General features: G+C 34.6%; 3 protein-coding genes across 8 annotated transcripts in view; 2 read left to right on the top strand and 1 right to left on the bottom strand.

The window, feature by feature from the left end:
- Positions 1-962: 962 nt before the first annotated feature.
- On the top strand, positions 963-12463 carry LOC103995527 (sulfite oxidase). 3 transcript variants are annotated; one of them, XM_065123264.1, is made up of 13 exons: positions 963-1098; positions 1809-2125; positions 2260-2372; positions 2468-2530; positions 2631-2667; positions 2821-2902; positions 6915-7033; positions 7191-7286; positions 8342-8452; positions 8529-8630; positions 10100-10147; positions 10230-10445; positions 12136-12463. In XM_065123264.1, exons 4-13 carry the CDS (start codon positions 2517-2519, stop codon positions 12262-12264), a joined length of 954 nt encoding a protein of 317 aa, XP_064979336.1. In that variant the 5' UTR covers positions 963-1098; positions 1809-2125; positions 2260-2372; positions 2468-2516; the 3' UTR covers positions 12265-12463. The 3 variants fall into 3 exon arrangements, with proteins under 3 accessions (XP_064979336.1, XP_009414401.2, XP_018686480.2); XM_009416126.3 differs by lacking the exon at positions 1809-2125 and having other exon boundaries at positions 966-1098; XM_018830935.2 differs by lacking the exons at positions 1809-2125; positions 2260-2372; positions 2468-2530; positions 2631-2667 and having other exon boundaries at positions 991-1098.
- Positions 12464-13650: 1187 nt separating this feature from the next.
- On the top strand, positions 13651-14649 carry LOC135618341 (protein HVA22-like). Of its 2 annotated transcripts, XM_065119224.1 has the most exons (5): positions 13651-13800; positions 13907-13933; positions 14049-14171; positions 14278-14431; positions 14538-14649. In XM_065119224.1, the coding sequence occupies exons 1-5, from the start codon at positions 13754-13756 to the stop codon at positions 14547-14549; spliced, it is 363 nt and encodes a 120-aa protein (XP_064975296.1). In that variant the 5' UTR covers positions 13651-13753; the 3' UTR covers positions 14550-14649. The 2 variants fall into 2 exon arrangements, with proteins under 2 accessions (XP_064975296.1, XP_064975297.1); XM_065119225.1 differs by lacking the exon at positions 13907-13933.
- A 1391-nt stretch (positions 14650-16040) lies between these two features.
- Positions 16041-26761, bottom strand: part of LOC135620347 (uridine kinase-like protein 3) — a 30557-nt gene continuing 19836 nt past the window's right edge. For 2 of the 3 annotated variants that reach the window (XM_065123261.1, XM_065123260.1), the window contains exons 6-16: positions 25266-25362; positions 25015-25094; positions 21906-22100; positions 21681-21764; positions 21538-21598; positions 19296-19356; positions 18830-18923; positions 18686-18758; positions 17317-17399; positions 16742-16939; positions 16041-16173 (exon numbers count right to left, since the gene is read on the bottom strand). In XM_065123261.1, coding sequence (XP_064979333.1) covers positions 16790-16939; positions 17317-17399; positions 18686-18758; positions 18830-18923; positions 19296-19356; positions 21538-21598; positions 21681-21764; positions 21906-22100; positions 25015-25094; positions 25266-25362 — 978 coding nt within the window. In that variant the 3' untranslated portion in view covers positions 16041-16173; positions 16742-16789. Of the gene's footprint in view, positions 16174-16741; positions 16940-17316; positions 17400-18685; positions 18759-18829; positions 18924-19295; positions 19357-21537; positions 21599-21680; positions 21765-21905; positions 22101-25014; positions 25095-25265; positions 25363-26761 lie in introns of those variants that run through there. The other variant, XM_065123262.1, reaches the window with a different exon arrangement.

Raw genomic sequence — 26761 nt, 5'->3', positions numbered from 1 at the left:
AGGGAAAAAAAATGTTTTGGTAAAATAGTATTTTGAAGCAAAGAAGGAAAAAAAAAAAAAAAAACAACAGAGAAACCTCAACCTTAAATGATGTAAAGCCACAAATCATCCCCATCCTAGACCAAACCACCCTATCAATTACTTAGACATGGAAAAACATAGGACTTTTGTAGGGATATTTTTAATATTTTAAAATTAAAAGGTGACTGGTTGAGAAAAAAAATAAAAGGGTACCCATTGAAAAAATATATAAAATATAAATATTTTTTTAATATTTAATTTTTAGTATAATAAATAACATATAAAATGCTTAAATATGAACTCCAACTTGACAAGAACAATGCACAAACTGGGGGTCGAAGAGAGAGAGAGAGAGAGATAAACTTTCTCTTCAAGGTCGTACTCACCAATTATGTCATAAATAGAATATTATAATGATATATATTTTTGATTTGGCATGATGTTAAGTTTTTTTTAATATAATTTTACAATATATATTGAATCTAAAACTGGTAAAAAAAAGCTTTATAAAGCTAAATTAAAATACATCTATTCTTCCTTTTTCGTTTCTTAGACCTCTTCAGTCTTCCCAACCGCATTATAAGAAGGAAATAGAGTACTATATGTTCGATTGTTCGCAAGTATTAACAAAAACATATATTGGAAGTGGAAGTTTAAGATATAAATATAATTGCAAGTTGGCAACATAATAAAATTTATCGCAGAACGAACAAAATCGCGCACGTGCCTGCCACGGGTTACCTCTTTCCATTTAGCCGGCCCACAGACTCACACCGTAAGGACAAAACATGTTCTATTTCCCAACTACCCCAAACCTTATTCCGTCTTTCACTGGCTGAGTGCATGAAAAATGCGGGACCCATCGCGTGTGAGGCGGTGCTTTCGTGGGGACGTAACTTTTTATGGCGAGGAAACTCCGCCAAATAGTATAAAGCCGGCCCTCTCAGATCAACAATCTGTGGAGAGAGAGAGAGAGAGAAGAGAGAGAGAGAGAGAGAGAGGATGCCAGGGTTGAGAGGTCCGTCCGATTATTCCCAAGAACCCCCTCGCCACCCGTCCCTGAAGGTTAATTCCAAGGTATTCATCTCCGGTCTCGTGGACCTTCCGACCACTTCTTTTAGATGGATCAGTCCTTTTTAACGACTCGCCAGTTTGTTGATCTAAGACCTAGCATGAAATCTTGGCTCCTTTCCTTATGTCATATTATCTCTGCTCTGTACATTTCAGATGTCAATTGTTAGTTTTCTGGAATGAATCGAGTATGAAGCGAAATAGAATTACTTTGTTCATTCTTACGAGGGTTGTTTCATCTTTTCTGCCTCTGCTTTCATTTACGTATACTTATCCTCCTTTTTGAGGATTGGTGTATTTATACTTCTTTCGACTGTTTGCCACGTATACATATCTTTTCAGGAGAATGAAATGTTTTCTGAGCACCATGAGCTTTTCTGAATTTAGCATGAGAGGAAGGAACCAACTTTTGTGTTTCACTGATCAAAGGACTAATTCTTAGTTTCATTTATTGTATTTCGCGCAATAATATTTTAGGCTGATTATATCGTAATAGTTACTAGATCATAGTAGATCTATAAAATTGTCAACCTCTTGGATCTCATACTTCATTACATTTTGAATGTTATGCTATTATGATGATTTTAACCTCATCAACTTCGACTTTTTTTGGTGAGTTGATGCATACTATCTTGTATGTATGTAAAATGCCAATTTCTTATGTTGTCTTGTTGTGCTTTTGGTCTTAAATGTCATCTGTTACTTCTTTCTTTCAGACAATTCTCATGTGGCCATTTGATTTATGGGGGACAATTCTCATAGGGTCGAGCTAACTATTGCAGATGGCTATGCAGGATAAGTAGTGCTTCAAATTGTAGTAGATGTAGTGCATATAGCTTTTTCTCAAGTCCTGGAGAGCCATTATACTTGTTTTGTAGCATCGAACACTTATGATGAGTAATTTGAATATGTGGTGCACCATCGTCCAGACTTTTTGTCTTGGTTTTAATCTCTATAAAGTTACAATGCTGCAGAATTTTTACTCTCTTGTACGAATACCTCTTGTTTTCTTAAGTAGAAGTCACTTCAAAAGGTGAATAACTTCTTTATCTCTGCATGTTCATTTTCAACTTTTTCATAATTGTTCATGCGAACCTGCATTCAAAAATAAACTGTCTCATATCTGAAATCTGCATCAAACATTTTTTTTTCATGTTTCTGGTGCAGGAGCCATTTAATGCTGAGCCTCATCGTGCAGCTTTATTGTCATACATTACTCCTATCGATTTTTTCTACAAGAGAAACCATGGACCAATCCCAGTAGTTGATGACATTGAAAGGTCATCTTTTGTCAGTTTTGTTTTCCAGGCTAAAGAATACTCGACTTGCCTATATTGAATACTTGTCTTGTTTCTTTTCTTTTTTGGTAAAACAGATATAATGTTAGCATAGGTGGTTTGGTGGAGAAGCCCTTAGAGATATCTATGTTTGAAATAAGGTACTTGATAAATGGAACGAGGTTTATATGTTACACAAATTAAGATGCTGCTTATCTTTAGGTTTTAAAAAAGTAACTGATATTGCTAAATGGTTTATAGGAGGCTGCCCAAGTACAATGTCGTTGCAACTTTACAGGTAGCTTGCCCTAAATACACATATAAGTATTTTCATCATTGGTACATACATCATGTATACATATTTATTCCACATTGTCAGTTATCTTTTGCGTTTAAATGGTCAATAAGGAGACAAGTCCTCTTGTGCTGTTCTGAGTTGAAAATTGTGCAGTGTGCAGGTAATAGAAGGACGGAAATGAGCAAAGCACGCACAGTGAAAGGTGTTGGGTGGGATGTTTCTGCTATTGGAAATGGTACACATCATACTCTTGAATGAACTGTTAATTTGATGTCTGCATCATTCCATCAAATTCCATTCGTAGTGATAACCTAAAAATGCTTGTTATCTCATATATATGTTGCTGCTTTTACTGATGTTTTTCTGTTCAAGTTTTTGAAATGTCTAAAGCATTCACTGTCAGTTATCCTTTGAAAGCCTCAGGTTGAAGCTTGGGCAAACGAGGAGGGTGTGTAGGAACAACCACAATCATACAACTACATAAACACACATTAAGTACAAATATTTAAAGAAAGAAAGAAACATGACATATAATATATGATGGAGTTGTGAACATCAACTGTTTCATATTGGACATTTCAATTAGGATGCTAACGCATGTTACATTCTTACTTCATTGTTTCCATTGCAGGTTTTTTGATGGAAGATACTGCTTAAAATGATAATATAACTAAAATAAGAAAAAAATACGACAACCAAATGGAGGAGGCTTAAAGCAAGGTCTAGGAGGGATCATGGATATAGCATTACCTAGGAAAGAACAAAAAATATATATTAAAAAACAAACAATAATATTTATCTAAAGAAACAAATCTCTTTTTATTAAAGATTATGTACAGACAGAAATGTATCAAATGGATATATCAACAAATGGGAAATCATTCTCCAAGTTGAATTTGAAAATTTTTTTTGTTCAGAAAAGAAAAGTTGTAATGAATGATAGCCTTGATAAATGGGATGTTGTAATGCTATGTGTGAATGGTATGCTGTGTGTGAGCGGTGTTAGATGTTCATTGTCCATGTATCAAACATGTGGAGGTGTGAGGCCTTGAACTAGAGTGAATTAGATAATTATCACTTTTTCATATTATCTTTTTATTATTGTTTTCTTTCTCCTTCCCTTCCGCTATTCACAGAAAATATCCACTAGTTTGGTATATAAGTTCTGTTTTAGTCGAGATATTCCATGGTCAAGGTCGATTCATGTCTCAATTACTTGAACTCGAGATGAGTTCCAATACAGTGAATTCATATGACAAGGCATAATTTTGATTTATTTTTCTCTTAAATAATTTTGACTAGTTTAGGGTATGTTTTGCAAATTTCTTTAGTTGTCACATAACAATATCTACTATAATGTTGCAATGGTTATTAAGATTGTCGAAGAAGAAGGACAAGGTAGCCAAACAAATTGGAGACAATCATTAGTTTGATTGAAGATTACAAAGAAAATGGAAGGATGATTAAATCTCCTAAAGTTTCTTTTTAATTGAAGATTATATAGATATGAAAAATATATCAAAAAGATATATCATCAAAAACAAAACTATTTCCCAAAGTAAATCTGAAATTTATTTTTTCAGAGAAGTAAAGTTGCAATGAATGATATATTTTGATTTATTGAATTTTATTATATTTTTTATTATTTTTTTATGTCTTTTTTCTTGCACTTGGGATCTATAAAAAGGAAAAAAAGGATTGTAACTGGGATATAGAAAAATGAATAAATTAAAGTATGTTTCCCCATATGGCATATTATGCATGAGTGGTACAATGATCTCTAGTTAGTTACCACTTACCAGAATCATTGTAGCTTGGGGAGAAAACTCCCCTGTTATCTTCCTGTGATTATCTCTCTCTTTTTCCCTTTCATTATTCACAAAAAAATCTGCTGCTTATTCTGCATCAGATTTATCCATTTCATTTCTTATCATCCTCTCCTTCCGTTCCTCTATTTTCAAAAGAGCATATACTTCCTCTGTTCGTCCTCTGTTCATTGTGAACTCGTCCTACATCAATCGCTCAGAACCAAAACAGGGATTTTTAATTGTTTTACATTACTCAAATGCCTCCCTTCTCTTTCTCCTCACATTTGTGTGTCCTCTCTCTCTCTCTCTCTCTATATATATATATATATATATATATATATATATATCGCTGAAGCCATCACATCTGCATTTGCCACAACCTATGCCCTTGCTTTTGACCTTGCCTCTATATACTCCTCTGCCTTTGGTATGCATCTATTGCCTTCTTACATTGTTGCCACCTCCTAGTCCTTGCATTGTCACTTACTCTAATAGAAGTATGGCTTCCTCTGCCTTTTTCTCTTGCTCATCCTCCTCCCCAACTCTTCAACTCCCCTCTTCTCTTTCTTCCTTTCTCTCTAGTCGGTATTGGCCATACTAACCTGTATAGAGTGCCAGTATCTCTCCTCATACTAGTACCATACTGATCAGGCTGTTGCCGATTACTATCATTTTCAGATGGAGATTTAACTCTAAGGTTTCCATGCTCTTTCCCTTTTTGTCCATACCTATAGGTATTTTTTAAATAATTTTAACAAAGTTTTTCTAAGGTTCCCTTTTGATTAAATTACATAGTCATACTTGAGGTGCTAAAGAACTGACAATAATAAATATCTGTTCTCCTAATTCAGACTTTGTTGTCACCTTCACACTTCTTTTCTTGTTAACAAACTATGTTGATTATTCTCTTAATCATTTTATCAACTAAATCTTACCTCCTTTTCAAATGCGTACCTGTATCCAAGTTGATAGTTTACTCCTATGATCATGGACAACTCTTCTTGTATTAGTCTTGTCAATGATACTTGGGAGTTTATGTGATGGACCACTGTTGGAACCTATAGATACTTATTATTTTCTAGTGATGGCTTCTTGTTCCAATATGTTTCAAAAGTCACTATAATTTCCAACCATACAAGTAGCATCCTAGCAGTCACCAGTGAGGCAAGAAACAACAGTAAGGAAGGAGGGAGGAAGGGAGGGAGTGATTGAGTTGTACTTCAAGCAAGGTGCATGCTTGAGCCTACAAGGTTGGGTTTGCTAACCAAATGAATTTTGAATCCAAACAACTTGACATGTAATGATCACCTAAGTGAACTTATCATGTTCTTAGAGTAATAGAACTGGACTTTGTAGACAAAGTTGGAAGCAAGTTTCCATTTACTACAAATGTGTGAGTGTAGATGATCTACTCATGAAAACCTGGGAAAGGTGTCAAGCTTAAGTTGAGAAAAATATGAAGTGTATGTGAGAAACGTGCATGTAAGTACTTGGACATGAACTAAGTGACAAAAGAAAGGAAAGTAATCTTCCTATCCAAGGAGTGCTATGTTGGGTACCAGACCTGTTCGGGTGATCTGGTCAAACCGGTAAATACCTGTCATACTGGTGTACCATGTATTGGTACACTGGTATGTACTAACATTTCGGAGAGAAAGAAAAAGGAGAAGAGGATGGGTCGAAGAAGAGGAGGAAGAAAGAAAGGAGGAAGAGGAAGCAAGAAGGAGAGGCAATGGAGGAAGAGGAGGAAGAAGGAAGAAGAGGAAGCGGTGGAGGAGGAGGAAGAAGAAGAAGAAGTAGAAGCAATGAAGGAGAAAGAAGAAGGAAGAAGACGAGGAGGTGAGAGTGTACTTGGGAGATAGACACTAGCGAATGGTAGGAGTGACAATGACGAATGGTAGCAGTGGCATCGCAAGAAGATGGCAGCGGCGAAAAGAAGGCTCATGAAGCAGCAGCGGCAGCTACTTTACAAGATGCAAGCCCCAGTTGCTATTTAGGTTTTTTCCCCTTTTTTTAATACTAAGTTGGATGGGTCCCATCGCTGTTTTATTTATTTTTTATTTTTTTCTAACTTGGACCGGATCGCTCAAATCGGGAGTGGTCCACGTATCAGTCCATGTGCGGACTGATATTTACCTGCTCATTTGGTACAATTTTGGGTGGTACGACAGTCATTGCTCCCATCTTCTATTGTTCCATCCAAAACCAATGATGCTAAAACATTGCTTTGTTAGACTCATTTCTAGAACCTTGAGATAGAAGTGTTTAGTATGATAAGATTCTAACTATTCTTTTATAACCTTGTTACACCCTTATAGTTCTAGGACTATGATGTTTAGAGGCATCTTGGTACTAGATACTTCTCTTAAACCTTTTTATATATAGGCATTGTTGCTTGCTGTATACCATAATCTAAATTGGCAAAGTGACCTTCCGCAGCAATATGGGGAGGTGCAAAATTAGCTGATGTTCTTGAGCTTGTTGGAATATCAAAATATTCTTCATTCTCAGCACCAGGAGGGAAGCATGTTGAATTTGTTAGCATTGACAAGTGCAAAGTGAGTACTTTTTCTTTTGTATGAGTTAATTAAGGAGACCAGATTGCAGTTTCCATCATGGTATAGTTAAATCTTTTTTTTAGATGTTGACTGCCAATTTGCTGCTTTCGTTATAGAGTTCCTGAATGTTTTATACATTATATTGTACTTTTATTAGGAGGAAAATGGTGGACCCTACAAGGCATCAATATCCTTGAGGCAGGCGGCAAATCCTGAAGCTGATGTTTTGCTTGCATATGAAATGAATGGAGAGGTAATGAGTACTTAGTAACTACATGCATGTGGTGTTTCTGTTTGTAAGGGGTTCTCTTATTTCACATGATTATCATAGTAAGGCAGTCTGATTTTTTTACAATTTTATTATTTTAGATGATGTCTAGCATTTATCACTGTTTTCTTGTTTCTTGCATGATCTTTGCTAAGTTCTCCACATCAGTTCCTTGAATATGTTGCATTTTCAACTTTTTATGCTGATTCTGTGATATAAGCCCTTTGTTGTTTTACTTGAGAAGATTTCTTTCTTTGAATCATACATGGTATCAAGTTTGTTCTCGTACTGCCTTTCAGCTGCTTGAATTTTTTTTATTGCAGGACAACTGGATGCAATCTTTTTTTATTGCAATATATGTTTATTATATCAGAAAAGCAACATTGAAGAAATAGGTTTTCAAGAAAGTGAAATAATGGCTTACACTTTTCAGCCATCGAGATAGAACTCTCTTCCCATCCTGATGATGGCATTCTTTTTTCATTTTAATATAAGATGCAACATGTTACCAAACTAATATAAATATATGATCAAATACGTCATCCTAGAGTTAGCAAATAACCACCAAAGGGCTTTTTTTGTCAAATTGTTTGTTTCACATATCAAGCCATTGGTATGGAAGTTCTTAGATGAACTGATAATGGATTGAATATTTAACATCATCTAACATGCTTAGATTGTACTGTTAAATCAGTAGACTGACAAATAAATAATTGCTTAACTGTCCTAATTTAACATGTCATCTATGGTTCATCATTTCAACAGAGAAACAGTAACTATTTGGGAAACTGAAATCTTCCGCCACAAATCTCTTTCTGCAGTATGTTTCATATTTGGGTAATTCAGTATTTTAAGACAGCATTTCATTTTCCCAGATGTTATTGTTTTATTTGGTGTTAGTTTTGATGCTTATTTAAGTTAGCATTTGGCTTTTCCAGATGTTAGCATTATGTTCAATATCAATTTGATGCTTCTATTTGGTACCATCATCATTTAGCATGGAACATTACAATTAACTTTTCTGAGTGTTGCATATCAAGATCCTCAGTCGTGATCATGGATATCCATTGCGGGTGATTGTTCCTGGTGTAATTGGTGCACGATCTGTAAAATGGTTAGATCACATCAACATAATTGAAGACGAATGCCAGGTTTTTTTTGAACTTGTTAAACTATCAAAATTTATCTTCCGTAAAATTTATTAGTTCTTTGTCTTCCTCAAAACAGGGTTTTTTTATGCAAAAGGATTACAAAATGTTTCCACCTTCAGTTAATTGGGATAATATCAATTGGTTGACCAGGAAGGCACAAATGGACTTTCCTGTGCAGGTATATTGCATTCATTTGTACCCCAATATCATAGCTTTTTTTGCAAAGTAGCACAAGTTTGAGTCATTAAAATTTTAGCTTTTCATTTGAAGGGAACAAAGGGAAAGCTAAGGGCACAATAGAAATGTTCTTGATATCAAGATTTTGACAACATATTTCATCTTTGACAATTGTTTCCCAAAATGATCCATTTTACATAAAAATTTAAACCCTTGGTCAATGGAACAAAGTAATTTGTGACATCCATTAATGAATCAGTTCCATGAATACATTTGCTAAATGACTTATTAGTTTTAAGTAATTGAGAGCTTCAATGGAATTAATTATAATCTTGAATTATAAAGTGAAACTTTAAAAACTAATTGTTTAAATTAAATAGAATTAGATCTAATATATGATATGTAATTTTGGTAATCGTAAGAGAAGAATTAAAGATATAGTTTGGATGAATAGACAAAAGTTCTTTTACATTTAACATGATAGAGAGATTTATTAAGATATTATTTATAAAGTAAAAAAAATTAGAAAGTTCAAGTGAAGAGAGACATCGGGAGTTTTGTGTGATGAACAGATGTCTGTTTAGAAAAAAAATGTTGGAGCAGATATGCCTTGTGGTTATAAATGCTTTGGTGGTTAACCAACATGTACAAAAGGTTTGTGTTGTCTTCTTTTATGAACAATTAGATGTAGTTCAGATATAGGATGAAATGAGGGAATCCATCTAAGATAATACATATATGTTTTGAAAAGATCTAAAACTGTTATAGTTAGATGAGGTGAGACAGTTAATATTGATGGAGTGAGAAAAGCTAAAGGGAGCTCTCATAAGTCTTTACTAGAAACTGCAAATGAAGATTAGAATGCTCTTGATGTAACTAAGGATATTGTCTCATGCAGAATCCATGATGGAAATGGATACATGTAGCTAACCCTAAATTGTTGTGACATTATGGCTTCTTCTTTTTTTTTGTCTTGTTGTAATGAAATTCTCTGGGGAGATTCATGAGCAGCTCATGCAATTTTAAGGGTTAAAGCTTCCTTTTTCTATTATTGTATCCTGAAGGGCAACTATAATGCCAAAATCCTCCGCTTTTGTGTAGATTTAGCTGCGTGCAAGTACTTCTTATGATTGACAGAAATATGTAATTATGGTCAGTATTGCTTTCAGTATTTGTCTGAGCAACCAGCGTCGATTCAATCTCAAACTGTGTTACAAGTGAGGCTAACTTTAGTGACCTATTGTCTAGTAATATAAATAATTTCTTGAAAGAATTTATGTTAATCGTAAAGTTCAAATGGGATTCAACAGATACTTGACAATGTAACCTTGTTAAGTATCTTAAGCTTTCTTATAGAACTACAAACTGTTCGCCATGTTTTGCATGTTGTCACACCAATTACTGTTTTTTTTCGTGACATTCTCATGAAAAAATAATTATACTAATTTATACTGATTATCGGGTTGACAGTGTGCAATATGTTCTTTAGAGGATGTGGATGTTGTAAATCAAGTAAAGGTATGTGAACTCACAGGTTTAGACCTTTATATCTAAATATTAAGGTGATATGTTTAATCTACTTTAATATGTTGTATTGCAGGCTACTATTGCTGGATATGCAGTATCTGGTGGTGGCCGTGGAATTGAGAGAGTAGATATATCCCTTGATGGGGGAAAGACATGGTTGGAAGCTGAGAGATATCAAAGACGCAATATACCATATCAATCTGATGATATGAACAATGACAAGTGGGCATGGGTTCTATTTAAAGCTACTGTTGACATACCGGAAAATGCTGTGATTATTGCTAAGGCGGTATGGGCTATATTATCGCAATCGGCTATTTGGAACTTGGATTGTGTCTACTTGAATGTTGTCATTTAGTTCTTCCGAATATCTTGGTAGCTTATCCAGTCTTTTTTATTCTAGTAGAGAAGTTCCGGGTCTTCTGAAGAATTTACAGAACACTCTAGTTGCTACTAATAGTATACTAGTAGCTGAAATGACCTCCATATGGCCATTATCATCCGCTTCAATCCTGATCTTGCTCTTTTAAAACCTCAGAATATACCTGGGAACCTTCATTTGGAGCATTGTTTGAAGTCCCCATGATAAGTAAAAACTGGCCAATCTTTATATTCTATGTTAGATAATAGTTTAGCTTTTTATTAATATATTCACACATGAGTATACTTGGGTGGGTAAGAAAACATGCACAAGGAGTTTGTTTAGCTGAGATGTAAGTGTTGTGGTCAATAAACAGAATTATTAGGAAATATAGAAAAATTCTTGCATCTATAAACAATTAGGTGTTGTCGATATAACAAGGGATAATTATTTAAGATGATGGTATTTACATGTCCAAATAAAATTCATAGATATGGTTAGACAACTCAGTTGATTAGTGTTAGAACTACAAGAAGTGCAAAACGGAGCACAATGATATTGTGTTATATGGAGCACAATGACAGGAAAAAAATTCATGTGACTAACCCATAATAATTGAGTCATGACTTGTTGATATTGTATATACGAGTTAAAAATTTTTTTAGTTCAACTCTCTCCTGACTTTAGTTAGTAAATTCTTGTTTTGTTCTGCTGCAGATGTGTTGAAAATTAATTCTGTAAATGCATCTGAACTATGCCTCTGGTAGAAATTATATAGAGAAAAAAGGCGTAAATTTCCAGTTCAATAAGACAGATGATTTTGTATGGTGCATTTAAGTTTTTAAGCAATCTGCAGACTTGATGGTCTTAATCTTTAAATGGGTGGGGACAAAAAATGTCATCATCGTCAAGTCCTGTAAAGGTTCCTATTTAACCAGTGATGTTCATTTCATTGTTACAGATCTATGTGATGAATCAGTGGATAATGGTTGCCAAGATGTGATGCATCAATGATTTCTTATCAGAGTTGAATAAACCTTTGCTATAATGACAGATTTTCTTTAAATTCTATCGTCAGTGTTGTGCTTAAATCAGTTTTAAACTAATTACTAACATTTTGACTGATATAGTTTTATTTAATTTTTGTATTCCTTCAATAATCAAGGTTCCTCAAACTGTTATTGCAGACAGAACAACATATTTTTTAAATCCTATGCATTGAGTAGTGCTTATGCTGCTGCTAGTCACTAATAAGATGATGTTTATTATTTATTAGGTCTTTAGGAATCGATTTATTTCTTGGAAATCCATGAGCAGTTGACATCTTAATTGTCCCTTTGAATGCCTTAGGACCAGTTATTGCTTTTACATATATATTTGAATTTGATGGAATTTAACACAGATATTAATTACTGTTATCATATTGCAACACTTGCTAGAATATGCTTCCATGTTGAGATATTGATCCAGAACACTCGATATCATAACTTCCAAGTTTTGATGAGCTGGACACGTTTCATCAATATGCTCTCTTACTTGAGTTAGCATTATCAATTTGCTCTTTTGCTTCAAATTTATGTATGTTATTTTCTGAGTTGTATCTATTCAATCTCTGCAGGTTGACACTGCTGCAAATGTCCAACCTGAAAAGGTAGATGCTATATGGAACCTAAGAGGTATACTGAACACATCGTGGCACAAGGTCCAAGTACGGAGAGCCTCACCAGGGATGAATTCCAATCTGTGAAACAAAGGAGGTAAAAAGTCAACAACATCCTATTTTCCACCCGATTGATTTCATGTCAACAGGAACTTTTTTTGAAGTTGTAGATTTCAAACTGGCACGGAACTTGTTTACTTCCCTCGTCACCTGTTTGTACCCGTTACTATAGATTTACAATTCTGCTCAGACCAATATATCTACAGCAGCAGGTGGTTGGACCCCATATTTTATTTATGTGTCTGTCATATGAGTCGACGGTAGAGATGTGATGTTTGGATGACTGACTCCGGTGATGATCATCCCTAGTGCCAAACCTACATATATATATATGCGTTTCCAAACTTGTATCTTATGCTTTAATGTGTGGTCAGCAAACAATTTGACATAACTCAAATCTTTTACGTAAGCCATTGAATAATACTCTGAAAGCTTCGAATATCGATGCATATAATCAATTTTTGAGTCAATATTTGTGTTAAAGCTCATGCATGCATGTATTACCCCCCGTGCGTGTTGTGTAGGCACAGTCACTGTGCCTATAAAGGATATATTTTAAATAATTATTTTTTTTAAAACAAAGGATAAGTGTCAAATATAAAAATTCCAATCCAGAGTCTTATGATAAAATTGTCAAGTCAATACCCCTTCACTCTATAATAATTCATTGTATTCCTAGAAATTTAGTTATTTATAATTTTCATCCAAAATCATCTAATTTCTCATGCTAATAATTTTTTAATACCTCAAACACATAAATAATTTATTGTTAGTAAAAAAAAATTCAATTAGTTGAAAGTCAATTATAATTTTTTTATTAGAATTATAATGTTTTGATTTATTAACAAAAACACTACTATAAGTCCATTCAAAGGACATTCTAACTGAGATTTATTTTTTTTTAATTATCAAATTTTGATAAATAAATTAAATATTATAAGATGTTTTAAAAAATATATGCCTAAATTTAAAATAAATGTTATGTAAAAAAAAACAAAAAAAAACAAAAAAGGACTTGTCAATATTTTTTATTTTTGAAATATGTTAAAATATTATTAATTTCTTTTATTCAAACTCACTTAAGAGTTGTCAGTTTTTATTAACACGTATTCACAGACTCTCCTTCCTACTAGTTAGTTAATTTTGCCCCCAAAATGTCTTGCCATACCGTCGATGGATGATTAACTAAGCCGGCCATTAGACCTTTGGGATTTAATTAGGTCATCGGACGTGCTGCTCTCACTTAAACATGGTGGTCGGTGCTTGACTTGGGTGACATGTCCAAGGAAGGAATCCGATACCATCCTCACGTGCTGCTACCCATCTTTTTACCTGTCTGTCCCCCTTTACTACTTCCTCCCATGTATATAAGTATAAGCTGCTCCTCCCCTTCTTCATATCAGACATAATAATCTCTCTCTCAGGCCTCTCATCCAAAGCAACTCTCGGCAATCGTCCCTTTTTGTTCTTATTTGGCGTGCAAGGAAGGGAGAGCTACATCGATCGAGCGAGCCGTATGGCTAACTTTGGGAGCTTTCTTTCCCACCTGCACTCCGTCGCAGGGTACGATAGCTCTGGGTGCCATGAACTCCTATCGTTCGTTCTATGTTTGGATTGTTTTTGTCCCTGTTTGACGTGATCTGATCCGTTCGTTCCATCATGCATGCAGGCCTGCCGTCACGCTCTTGTATCCCTTGTACGACACACACACACACACCCTCTTTCTTTCTTTCGTTCTTTCTTGCTCATGACTTTTTTTTTTTTTTTTTTGTCTCTTCCATCTCGACAAACAAACACGCTTATTGCATCAGATATGCGTCGATTTGTGCCATCGAAAGCCCATCCAAGAATGATGACGAGCAATGGCTGGCCTACTGGATCCTGTACTCCTTCGTAACTCTCATGGAGATGGTGGCTGAGCCCGTCTTATACTGGTAACGATCATTTTACACACATTGATATGATGATCGATTAAATTATTTGTGAGTTGAACATCACATTGCATGGAACTAAATACGTGATGTCGTCGAGTGTGCCAAGGATACCCGTCTGGTATCAGATAAAGGTGATCTTCGTGGCCTGGTTGGTGCTCCCCCATTTCCGGGGCGCGTCCTTCATGTACGAAAGGTTTGTGAGGGAGCAGCTCATCAAGTATGGGGTCAAGTTGGGCACCTCCTCACCCCATAACAAGAAGGTAGATAGATGACCTTTCTTCTTCTTCTTCTTCTTCTTCTTCTTCTTCTTCTTCTTCTTCTTCTTCTTCTTCTTCTTCTGACATGATGTCTTTGGGTCAATGGCAGGTGGAGGAATAGATCCACCGAGAGAAGCTAAGCTACGTCTGCATCTCGTCGTCAAATTTCCTTCTCTCTTCGTATGTACAGAAAACAAAAAGGAATTTAGTGGTGTATTATACATCGTGCTTGCATAACGCGTGGGATGCTTTTATGGACTTTCACCGAGGAGGAATCAGCTGGTTCACATTCTTAATTAAACCAATCCAATGTTTCTTTCCTTGGATTAAACGAGTAAAAGGGCCTCTATGCTTTGGACGTGCACTGTCATCTAAAAGTTTTACGTCCACCACATCCGTCACATCGAGGTAGGTAGGGAAGAAGGTCAAAGAAATTGCCTCGAAACCCCCCTCATACATAAAAAATTTTAATCTGCACTAATTACTATAATGCATGAATAAATATTTTATATAAAATAATGTATCAATCCTTAACTTTAAATCTAGATTTAAAGAGACTCGGTGTTCATGACTTCAATTCTTGTTTTAAGCATTTAAAGAGAACAAACGATTTTTATGACTTGAATTCTTGTCTCTCGGGTGAGGTAGTAAACGAACAACAACCATATTATTGTGCCGAGACAGATATAACAAACAAACATTTATATTTGCCTCCAAAAGGAAAAAAATTAATAGCATATGAACAATCAATCAATCAATCAAATTATATATGTTTCGCTTCATCACAAAAAAGATGACACGCAGGATAACAAATCTAGCAAACAAAACAAAGTTCGTTGTATCTAGTTTATAATATCGTCAAATGATATCTACGCCTTATCTTGATCTATGATAATCTAGATTTCAATCCTGACTGATTGAATATATTTTTTTTATATGATAAATTAATCTTGCAACTTGTGAGTTTTTATTCTGATGGCATCTAATCAAGGAAATTAAAGAAAATAAAATTATTATATACCTCTTCTTTCTCTCTCTCTCTCTCTTTCTGGTTGATATTGTGTAGCGGACTACAGATTCACCCATATAGGTTCGGAAATTGAGATATATTGAATCTTGGCTCCATGAGACTCTGATGACCCCCTTGAAGCAAAGGCAAAGGCCACCTTGACAACGATGCGACGATCGAGTTTATTAATTCGAGTGATGTCGATGAACTACTACTAAGAAGGCATTCATTATTTCAACCAACTCATTTGCATAATTATGTTCACAATACCAAGTTTTGTGCTCCACCAATCCCTTTTGCTGCAGGTTATTCGCGTGTTCCTGATGCGCTTGGATTGACAGTTTGGTTTAAGGCACGACGACATCTCTATCTCTATCTCTATCTCTCTATCCACGGGAATGCTGTTGGCATGTAGAGTAGATGCTTTTTTAAAGTCCACGGAGTGTTTCTATTGAGATCATCTTCTAATATAAACTCTCAGATGAGACACCATATTAAGATGAAGTTGAACGCGTTTCAGAAAGGAATCGATATGACGCTGAAAATAGATATTTGAAGCATGAAATAATGTTACTTTCTTTTTTTTTTTCTCTCAATATAAAGAATATTTATTTGCATAGGCATAAGTAAGAAACAGAAATTAAAAAAAAAAAATCACAAGTACCAAAAATTTTGCCGCCAATGTAGTGTGGATGTTTCCCCCGGTGTTCGCTAGCACGAAAAATATTATCAATATCTGCAAGGATGTCAACAAAATCAAACCATATATATCAATCACATATCCAATGTTTATTTGAAGCAATATTAGAATCTTAATCGTAACAACATTTTAAGCGAATCACTCTTCCACATATTGATAACCCTAGAACTCTAAATATTTAGCCGTAATCGAAAATACTGTAACTTGTTTCTGAGCGAGTGACTTTAGAGAAAATCATTATTTTTGACTAAATTTACTTCATGTTTGATAGGAAAGCTATATGTTTCATATTCGTGCAATCTTCATGAAGTGCATTGTTCATAAAAGTAAGTAAGCCTCAGATGTTACAGAACATTGCCAAAAGTAAGTAAGCCTCAGATGTTACAGAACATTGCCATCAATAGACTGGATTTACTTAATGCATTATCTTTCCATATTTTACAAATACGAGGTTCGATACGAATAGTCCAACTTGCATGAAACAGATGCATGATGACCGGCAAAACTAATTTTAAAATTGAATTTTATGAAGCATAAGTCCAGAATTCATGATCTTGATGCTGCTACTTGTATATAGTTACTTTTTACTCGAGGATTAACTTACTGGGTTCAGCATGAGCCTCCTCAAGAGTTATGCTGAGAAGAATGTCGCCTAATCATCATCTGTTCCAAAATACCTATCTCCGAACTCTCCCATCCCAGGAAACACACGAAAATCTTCATATAGACCAGACTCTATCTCAGAAGTCACAATCTTGATTCTTGGGAATCTTTTACAAACAACATGCACTCCTTGAGGAGCCTAGTCACATTAAAGAAACCAAGTTAAGCATGCACTGATGGTGGTTATATTCTTGCAAACATCTGACAAAGGAAAGATCCTCTTTTTAGTGGGACTAATAACCTGTCTTAGCATAGATAAAAGCAAAGTTCATCATATCGTGACATATTGCCCGATAAGGACAATACGTATCGGTCCGATAGGGGACCGATATGGGTAGTACATCCTGGTCTGTCGATACGTCCCATCATACCATGTGTCGGTATGGTTCGGTATGTACCATGCCGATGGTAGATCGGTATACTGGTACAGATCGATAAGGTGAATCATGGATAAAAATATTCTATGAAACAAATGAAACTTATGAGTGAATAAAACACAGAAATAACTAGACTTACAGAAATGAGATTGAGAAATATTATATTACTTTCTTGTGCTCCCTTCTGCAAGAGCAAGGAAATAGCTTGAACAGCAGCGTTCCCTACAATAGTGAAGAATTGGTCAGTAGTAAATCCATGTGAAGGTAACAAGTCAAGCAACTTGATTTTCCTAGATCACTCCACATGTAAGCCATCAAATGAAGAGAAGAAAAAGCATCTCAATGGAAGGCATATGGAAACTCTGAGATGCCAATGCATGCAGCTCAAATTTTTGCAATAACTTGATGTCCTGATATTCATATAAAGAAAATCTATAACTATAGACCTAACGTTAGTTAACTGCAGATTTAATATTGACATTTAATCCTACCCATGGTCCTTCCTGAACAAGGTATAAGAAAATCTGTAACTTTAGTATTCACTATTAGAAAGATTTACACCTGTTTTTTGGTGTTTATATGAAACATAAGACACAAAAACAGCTTCAGCATAAATGAAGGGAGAGTCCAAGTTGCCATTTGGTCAGGCACACAGAGAAACCTTGATTTATCTGAGAGGGTTGAGGAGAGGAAACTCTCTCCTACCTGTGTTACTGCATCTGACCAATGGAAAATCGTATTCATTCATATGATGAGAAATTGTTTATCACAGCCCCACTAAGTCCATACAGGAAGCTCTAGCGATAGTCGAGTCGAAAAAGGCTCAGTTCATGGAGATAAGGGCATTGGAGAAAAAGGAGATATGTGTTCGGTCCTTTCTCATCAATTATGTATGTGGTTGAAAAAGGAGACATTAGGAGCAAAGAAGCAAAACAACAGTAAAAGAAAATTCATTCGTGCGAGGGCTACTGTGCCAAATACTGAGAAAGTGGATGACTATGCCAAATTGGTGGTTAGAGATGAAGAAGGCAGGTAGTAAAATGTGGTGACATCAATACCAGCGATGATAGAAGATGAACATGCGTGAGCGAGATGGTTTAAGAATAAGTAAAAAAAAGAGAAATTCTTCATCCATAATTACCAAATGGAAAATAGAGAAATGTAGAACATGCATTAAATTTATAAAAATGAGTTCACAAAATGTTAATTTGTTCTCTCCACATTCACCTAGGATCAAATAAATCATGAAAAATTATAAAAGCACCAGAAAACTTCAAGAAAACCTGTTAAAGTCAGTTGAGCTATCAGGATGAAAGTGTTTACTGATCAAGAAATATTGATACCATAAGCTAAACACTGGAGTTTGAAACTAATTAACAACCCACACAAAATGAAACATATATCAGAACCATCAGGAAGTCGCAGACTGTTGTTCCATAAAGTAACACACATTTGGGCATCACAAAGCATTTTGTTTCCATATACCAGTTCTATTTAGATGGACCAACCTGTGCCTAGTATAGGATCCAAAAGCAGAACATTCCTATCCGCAATGTCGTTCGGAAGATTGTGATAAACTAACTGGAAAAAAATAACATTGTCAGAAAATCAGTCAGAGCAAATCCCTTTCTGATTGACAACTTCATGCGAACCTGCTGGCCATTATCACCTTCCCTATGTATAAGGATCTTCCCAATCTTAATGCCTTTACAACATGCCCGCAGAGCATTCTCCATACTTTCACCACTGGTATACATCACATAGGTCCAAGAGAATAAGCAAAAGGAAACTGACAAGCAAAATTGCTAATATGCATTATACATACACCATTTTGTAGATAGAAAAAATGATGCTTGCTGAACTAAAAATAGGTGAAGGCTGCTACGAAAACTTTTAACAGTACTTTCTTTCATGATCCACATTAAACTTGGAGCTTAGAAATATGAATATAATAAAGACAAGATTATCTATATTACTATTATTTTTTCTTTGAGCAGAAGAAACAAGATTATATGGCTGTAAGTTTTGACATCTGAATTCAATCAAAGAAATCAATGATTTAATTTATGATAAATTCAATTGAAGCCAATGATTCCTGAAAACAAAAGAGAAAAATACCTTCTGATGATGGAAATGCCACATAACCTTTTACAGAATTCTACCCCAGTATAAATAGATCCTGAAGAAAATGAAGCATTATATGTGCATTGCTATACTTGCAACAAAAAAAAATCTATAGATAATTCATCGCAAAGTTATAAAGATAAAAGTTGCAGATATCCATGAGGAACACTTATAAGGCATTAATTCCTAATCAACATTTTCATATAAAGCAAATAATCAGAATAGCAAGAAGCAACTTATATTTTAAGAATATGTCTCGAGAAAGAAGCTGAAAGATAGACCCACAATGGTGCATAAAGATTTCAAAATACTTTACGTTTCCTGAACAGCCAACAGGAATGGGATATATACAAGCCAGCAGTCTAAGGAAATAGTCAGGAATATGAAATAGTAAGTGCATTTAGAAAAATGCTACAACAATCATAACTATGTAAATGGAGAGATCAAAGAACAGGTTCAATTAAAAGGGAAACTCTTCATATTGCTGTATGTTGGAAAGTTTTGAAGATGAGTACAATGAAACCTTAAACATCAACCTCAGCAGTATACTGAATGAACATGGAGTCATAACTAAGCAATGATAATCTTTATGAAGGATATCAAAAATATTTTGAAAAATAAAGTAAAGTCTGGTAGTTCAACAACTAAAATTTCAGATAATAAAATGTTATCAGAATAACTGCATAAAGATATTAGAACTAAAGTCAATGAAATCTGTGTCAAATAATCACTCAGCACTCAGGACTTCCAAGTTCTCCCAACAGAAAAAATAAAATGACATATTTACATAGCACCTTCCTTTTTACCTTTTTTGATTATGTTCTTTTCTAGACAAACCATAGTTTCAATTTTCAAGCTTATCAATATCTTACGTATGCCTTCAGGGAAAACAGCACAGTTTTAAAGATGAACAATTAGTTCAGACTTCAGAGACTAAAATTCATTACTTGGGATTTTAATACGGTTTACTTGGGATTTTAGTGGTTGTTTTTAACCTTTTAAAAGAAAACTAGAGACTAAAATTCAGTATGTGGCACTCATATCGGGTCTGGAACTTAGATATTGATGCAAGTTCTTCCCTTCTAAATCAGATATCTTAATAAGAGGCCAGTTTAATCATTTATCGCAGAAATGGCTCTGATCAAGTAAATAGCTCTGCAAATGAATTGGCGGTTGAATTGTAAAATGACAAGACATTGACAAGTTATATGTTATGATTCCTACAATGTCATGAGCAAAGCTCCGCCTCAACATGTTGATGCTCTGTGTCACCTTGTCACTTTAAATTGCAGCTGAGTAAGAGAAAGCCTGGATGAGAGAAGATTGCTGAATTATGCCATGAGTCCTCTCCTTTTGAAGGCCTCATAATGCTGATGGACGTTCCTTCAATCTGTTGAAGGCAAGGCCAACTCACACCAAGCAAAGGTCCATTTTTTTCTCTTTCTTTTTCTTTTCATGCTGGAACAGCACACTGGTGGTGCTAGAAATCTCAGCACATAATGTAGTGTTTTGACAGCTAGTCAACAACTAGAGCCATAGAACTTAGATTATTTTAGATTTTGCTACTCTAAAACTTGAAAGACAACCTTGCAAAGGGAAATACCAAACAATATATTTAAAAATTACTAAATAAATTAATCATGTTAGAAAGCTTGAACCAACATAAGAACTTACATTTTGATAACTATGGGATTGATGAGATAATCTCATGACCATTTTCCTTATCCACATTATTTTTTTCTTGCTCTCACCTCCCCTATTTGACTACCTTGTTTAGAACATGTAACACACATTTTCACATTAATGCTTTCATGAGTAACTGAACAGATGATTCTTTGAAAGCAACATCTCAATACTTTTGTAATTCTATCATAATCTTTCTTTGGTCTGATAATGTCTCAGTGTCTTAGCCTCTTAGGGGCCTTGAATAAAAGGATCTAATGATCTGGTAAACAAGAAAAATATCAAGATCTAATTCACTTTAGAACAGAACTGCAAAGAAAAATAAAACATGCTATTATGGGGTGCTTGGATCAATTTTTTTAGAAAATCTTTCAAAAACTGTTCATGTATACCCTAAAACTGCAGAAAAAAATGTCGCATGGTTTAAATGAATTCAGAGAATACATATTAGCAACAATACATAATGTGTTACATGAAAGACTAAGAAGATTGTCTTTCTAAACTAGCGCATTGGTTACTGTCACAGTCACAGGAGAGTGGACGAAAGTAGCACCTGTTGGTGTGATCACTTGCTTTTCTTTAAATGGAAGGTGACCTAAACCATGTTCAACAACCTTTCACAAGGAGAGAATAAACAATTAGAATACCATCAAGAAAGGTCTTTACAACCAGACAAAAGTTTACAACTTTACTTACCAAGCGAATCAATCGATCGGAATAAAATATGAAATCATGTTTTGTTGTTTCATTATCACGTATGAGCGTATGCATGCCACGTATCTGCATGCAATTAAAAAAGAGCTAAAGATTTGAAAATTTAAAAAATTTAATATTTAATTGTTCATTTCAGATTGATGATCGGATGCTTGGAAAATTATTCATGACCACCAATTCACTGTATCAAGGAGCATATTAGATAACCTGGAAAGTTGACTGGATGACATAAAGATTTGGATATATTTTACAGAGACTCTGTTGTCCAAGTTTTGTGTGAATATGTTGCACAATTAAGTTGATTGCCACATGATTATCTCCACCACGGGGTATAATGATATCCGCGTACTTCTTTGTAGGGAGTATGAAGTCATCAAAAGCAGGCTTTATAAATTTAGAGTACTGCATGAATGAAATACAATATTAGCAATAATAGTTATAATATGACCAAAAAATGAAACAAACAAATATTGGTATTCAATTGGACATATCCAGACTCGTGAGAATATTAAAATCTGAACTATCAAATATGGTTTATTAGATCTAGTGAAAAAAAGAGTTCAGTTGATTTCTTCCACTGAAGGGGCAGTTCCTACGTGACTACACCTATGAGCTAAGAAACTAATCGGCATAACCATCTAAAGAATTTTGAAGGCCATTCCCATAGAGTCCATACTGGAACCAACTTCTTATGCTACTAGCACAATTTACTGTGGAAAAACGATATAACAATTTGATTTAAACCTAAAAGCTTTGACGAGGACGTCGAAGGAATAAGTGGGGGAGAATGTCACGGACAAAGTTGTAAAATGGGTGTTTGATTTAATGCTCATATATGTTCGTATCTTTCGAGTTTAATCATGATTTGCACAGCATATAACGGGCTTGCAGTAGGCTTATCAGCCCCAATTTGATTAGCTTTTATGGTTGTTTCAAGCTTGTAAATGCAAGTTATATGCAGTCATCGCGTAAAGGCAAAACTACCCAGAAATAGGCCATCTAGGCAACCATTTTAGGGGATTTCTATCTCAGCAAAGTGGTGTGGAATGTAGTAATATAGCACCCAGGAGCTACCCAAGTGGCATATGGCTAGACGGGCCTTTGGGGTATTGTCTAAGGTTGGTTCACTATGTTGTTCTACAATAGTGTCATGTGAGCACTTGCAGGGACTTTGAGCCACGGCGGACCATCTTTGACCCTTTGTTGCGCGACCATTCAGAGCTTGCAAAATCTATATTTGTAATTTGCATTGCCTACCAAGTATTTGCCGAAATAATTGCTTGTGGATCCTGAGTTAAATGTTTTCTCTGACTTGTTTTCTCTTTTGTAGGTTCTTAAGAGACCATAAGAGGTTTTGGGAAGACTGGCCCTTTGCGGATGGACACACAGAGATACTGCACGACCTAGGCAAAACCAGCTAAGTCCATGACAGTATTTCAGTACAACTAGGCATATTGACGATACGGTAAAATTACAAAAAATAGCTCCAAAAATTCCTAAAAAATAGAAAAAGGTTGGATTAAGGTTTTTAAGTTAAAAATAAATATAATTTTAGTATAATTTTAGCAAAACCTAATCTAAATTAGGAAAGAATAGTGACATATATCTTTTTCGAGCTTTATGGAGCAACTTTATAGTACATTACGAACATTTCTTCAGTTAATATTGAATTATTTACAAAAAAATGATATGAATTGTTAGATTATTTTTTAAACAACTTAAACTTTAAGATACAAATGAAACAAGTAATCGATCGATGGATATACTTGATTTTATCATAAAAAAGAACGATGGGGCTCCATGGTGGTGGGTTAAGGTCTTCGATCCTATGTATTTGTATATCAATTTGATATATTTGTCAGACTCAATCCTAAAAATGATCCCATGGCATAGTTTACTAGTACATCATATGTCATTGGTGCATTAATGTGTTAATGGTCAAAGTATAACCAATTATCATCGTATTGTTGTTGGCTGTAAGATTCTCCATAATATAATGGTTGTGAATACGATGAGCTTCGCTCTGTGTTCTACGTCGTATAGGCTCTGTCGCATCTACTCAAAATCATACACTACCTCCCCCTTCCCCTTTCATGTATAAACTTGACCAATACCTTATTGAGCTCTATGATATGAATCTTGAGTGTCATGTGTAAAATACTAATCCTCAGTCTATGCACCACCCTCAAATTGTATAGACGAGACCATCGACTCCCCGGCATTGTCGCCGTCATCAGTCAAGGCACTACTATCAACATCACTATCATGTCTCTAGACCGAATGGGTTGTTGAATACGATTAAGGTATTTTATTGCCTAACTCGATTCTTTCCAACAATATAGCTGATACTACTGCCTTCCCCTTTGCCTTTGCCTTTATATATTACGCGGATGACTGTGGCGAACAAAAGTCTTTAAAATCCCTTTCCTATGGTTCAAATAATCAAATCAACATTTGAAATAGGGCAATCTGAGCCCTTGATCAGTAATGATCAAAATCTAACAGTTACCAACTGGTACAAACCCTGTATCGCTTGATATAAGGTCATGTAACGGGTATTGCTTGGTAGAGGGCAGTTCGTGTACCAGTCCCCTCTCGGACCAGTATGCACCACCTATATCGAGCGACACAACTTGATACAGTGAACCCTACTTTAAAGTACAACAAATTTATTGCAACATTCTTATATATCTTTGGGTGTATTTTTTCTTAATTTCTCAGTACTAAATAATATTCTAAGAGTCTAAAACACTATACTCTCAACCGATTTGCCATTTACTGAAACTAACATAACCACTTATGGTACGCATGCTTCCAAATTCAACACTACTTCTAATGCACAAGTTTTGAAAAATTAATTATGTCAATTGTCCATGAGTTCATGTATAAATTTTTTTATTTAAACCATTCACTTTGTGAATACAAGGATAGAACAAGTGTCAATAAGGTATTCTTATATTATATGAAGATCAACAATGTGAGGAAAAGAAAACACATTAACCAAATTTACATTATGCCTGAAATTGAAAATTTTTTATTTTCCTTCCAGGTGAGCCAGGACAGAATTTGCATGTAATGAAAGTTCATAGACATTAACTAACTTTTTTAAGCTAAAGCTCATAATCAGGTACTGTTAAAGGTCTTCTCTTTACAAATGGATTATTCATCTATTACAATGTGTTGATAGTTGTAAAGAAAACCAGAAAACAAGTCCTATACCAACTGAACTTAACTTGTCAACTAACATCCAACAAGGAATCAATTTTTTGAGACATGGACGTTTTCAGTAAAAATATTCTAAATGAAAATCTCTAACCTGATCGAGTACTGTCTTGAGATCTCTGCCCTTCTCAACAGTATCACGTCTTATCCTCCTTGCCAACCGTACATCAGCATCTGCAGGAAAGATCTTCTACATGAATAAGAAGAGTCTAAATATAAAGAATGATATAATTGAAATGGAAAAGTTCTTGTAAGGCTTACACTCAATGTCATACATGAATCATCGCTCGTATGATACATTATGCATGTAAATATTTGCATATGAAGGAAGATAACAAATATAACCTGTATCAACGAAGATCTTCATGTTCATCAATTCTCGAATACGTATATCATAGAATATTAAAATCCCTTCCAAGATTATTACATCTGAAGAATTGACCTGGAAAGAAAATTATGAAGTTTGGGTTCAATATATTGACAAGTTTAAATTTATTTGAAAAATAGAGAAAAGGTCATTTGTCAGAGATAAATAGAAAGGATATTATTTTTATCACGATTTATAGTATATACAATTTGAAGAGAAATTTAGAGGCTATTAGCAAGATTCGTTGTACTGGGCAGAACGATCAAAATCCAATCATTACTAATCTATACCAGTCAGTAACGATCGAATTTTGACCATTACCTATAAAGGGTTGGGATTTGTTGAATTCAAATGGTCCTTTTGACCGTTTGAACTAGATCCAAGGGTTTTTAAATCCTTTCTACCCCCTCATTCACTTCCCTCTCAAACTCTTCTACTCTCTCAATCTCCTTCTCATGCACATCTTTCTCTCACTCTTATATTTGCACTCTCTTAAACTCAATAAAGCTATGATTTGTAGATTGGATCAAGTTTGAAAAACTAATTTGGAGAATTAATGCCTAAGAGGAAAAATACTAATTAAATGTATGCATTCTTATTGTAGATTTTTATTGATTTATGAGATGATTAAGCCTATTTTATGTTCTCAACGTCTAATATGTTGTTTGGCATGTTTATGATAGTAGAATAGGTTTAATTAGGGAGTAATTAAGGCCTTTAATGCTGTGATTAGTGTGTTTAATGCTGATTTAATCAAAATTAAACACATATTGGGTGAAATCTCTTTATTTGTTGCATATTAGGGTGATAAATATGTTTGTGATGGTAGAAGAGGTTTAAATTAGGTTTTAATTAAGTTTTCTTAATACTGTGATTAGTGATTTTAATGATAATTTAATAGAAATTTGAGGTCAATTCAATGTATTTAATGCCTATTAGGGTGTTTAATATGTTTATAACGATGAAAGAGGACTAATTAGGGAATAATTAACCATGTTAATGCTGTGATTGGTGTATTTAATGATGATCTTATCACAATTTAATCTACATTATATCAATTTTATAAATTTAATACCTCTAAGGGTGTTTGACATATTTATAATGGTAAAAAAAGGCTAACTAGAAATTAAATTTTTTACACTGTAATTAATGTATTTTATGATGCAAAAGTAGCTTAGCTATGGCATTCTCCAACCCCCGCACCAATACATGCCACAATCGTCCTTGTCTTAGGAGCCGCCTTGGACATGTGTGGTTCACAATGATCAAACTACGACCATCACCATATTGATGCACCAATAGCATACAGTGTATTAGTATACTTTCATGGGATCAATTTCAAGACTCATATCATATTGATATACAAATACATAGGATCGAGAACATCGATCTGTCGATCGTGAAGTCCCGTCATTCTTTTTGGTGGTAGAACGAGGGATATCCATCGCAATAATTTAAAAAGCGTCAAATGCCA

Source organism: Musa acuminata, chromosome BXJ2-8 (assembly GCF_036884655.1).
Source record: "Musa acuminata AAA Group cultivar baxijiao chromosome BXJ2-8, Cavendish_Baxijiao_AAA, whole genome shotgun sequence".
Lineage (NCBI taxonomy): Eukaryota > Viridiplantae > Streptophyta > Magnoliopsida > Zingiberales > Musaceae > Musa > Musa acuminata.
The sequence above is the reverse complement of the archived record's forward strand: the minus strand, read 5'-3'. Positions and strand labels throughout refer to the sequence as shown.

Coding starts and splice junctions, on each gene's coding strand:
- LOC103995527 (XM_009416126.3), top strand. CDS start 1,024: ATGCCAGGGTTGAGAGGTCCGTCCGATTATTCCCAAGAACCCCCTCGC. Junction 2,531..2,630: donor ATATCTATGTTTGAAATAAG/GTACTTGATAAA, acceptor AATGGTTTATAG/GAGGCTGCCCAAGTACAATG. Junction 2,668..2,820: donor ATGTCGTTGCAACTTTACAG/GTAGCTTGCCCT, acceptor AAAATTGTGCAG/TGTGCAGGTAATAGAAGGAC.
- LOC135618341 (XM_065119224.1), top strand. CDS start 13,754: ATGGCTAACTTTGGGAGCTTTCTTTCCCACCTGCACTCCGTCGCAGG. Junction 13,801..13,906: donor CACCTGCACTCCGTCGCAGG/GTACGATAGCTC, acceptor TCATGCATGCAG/GCCTGCCGTCACGCTCTTGT. Junction 14,172..14,277: donor GCTGAGCCCGTCTTATACTG/GTAACGATCATT, acceptor GAGTGTGCCAAG/GATACCCGTCTGGTATCAGA.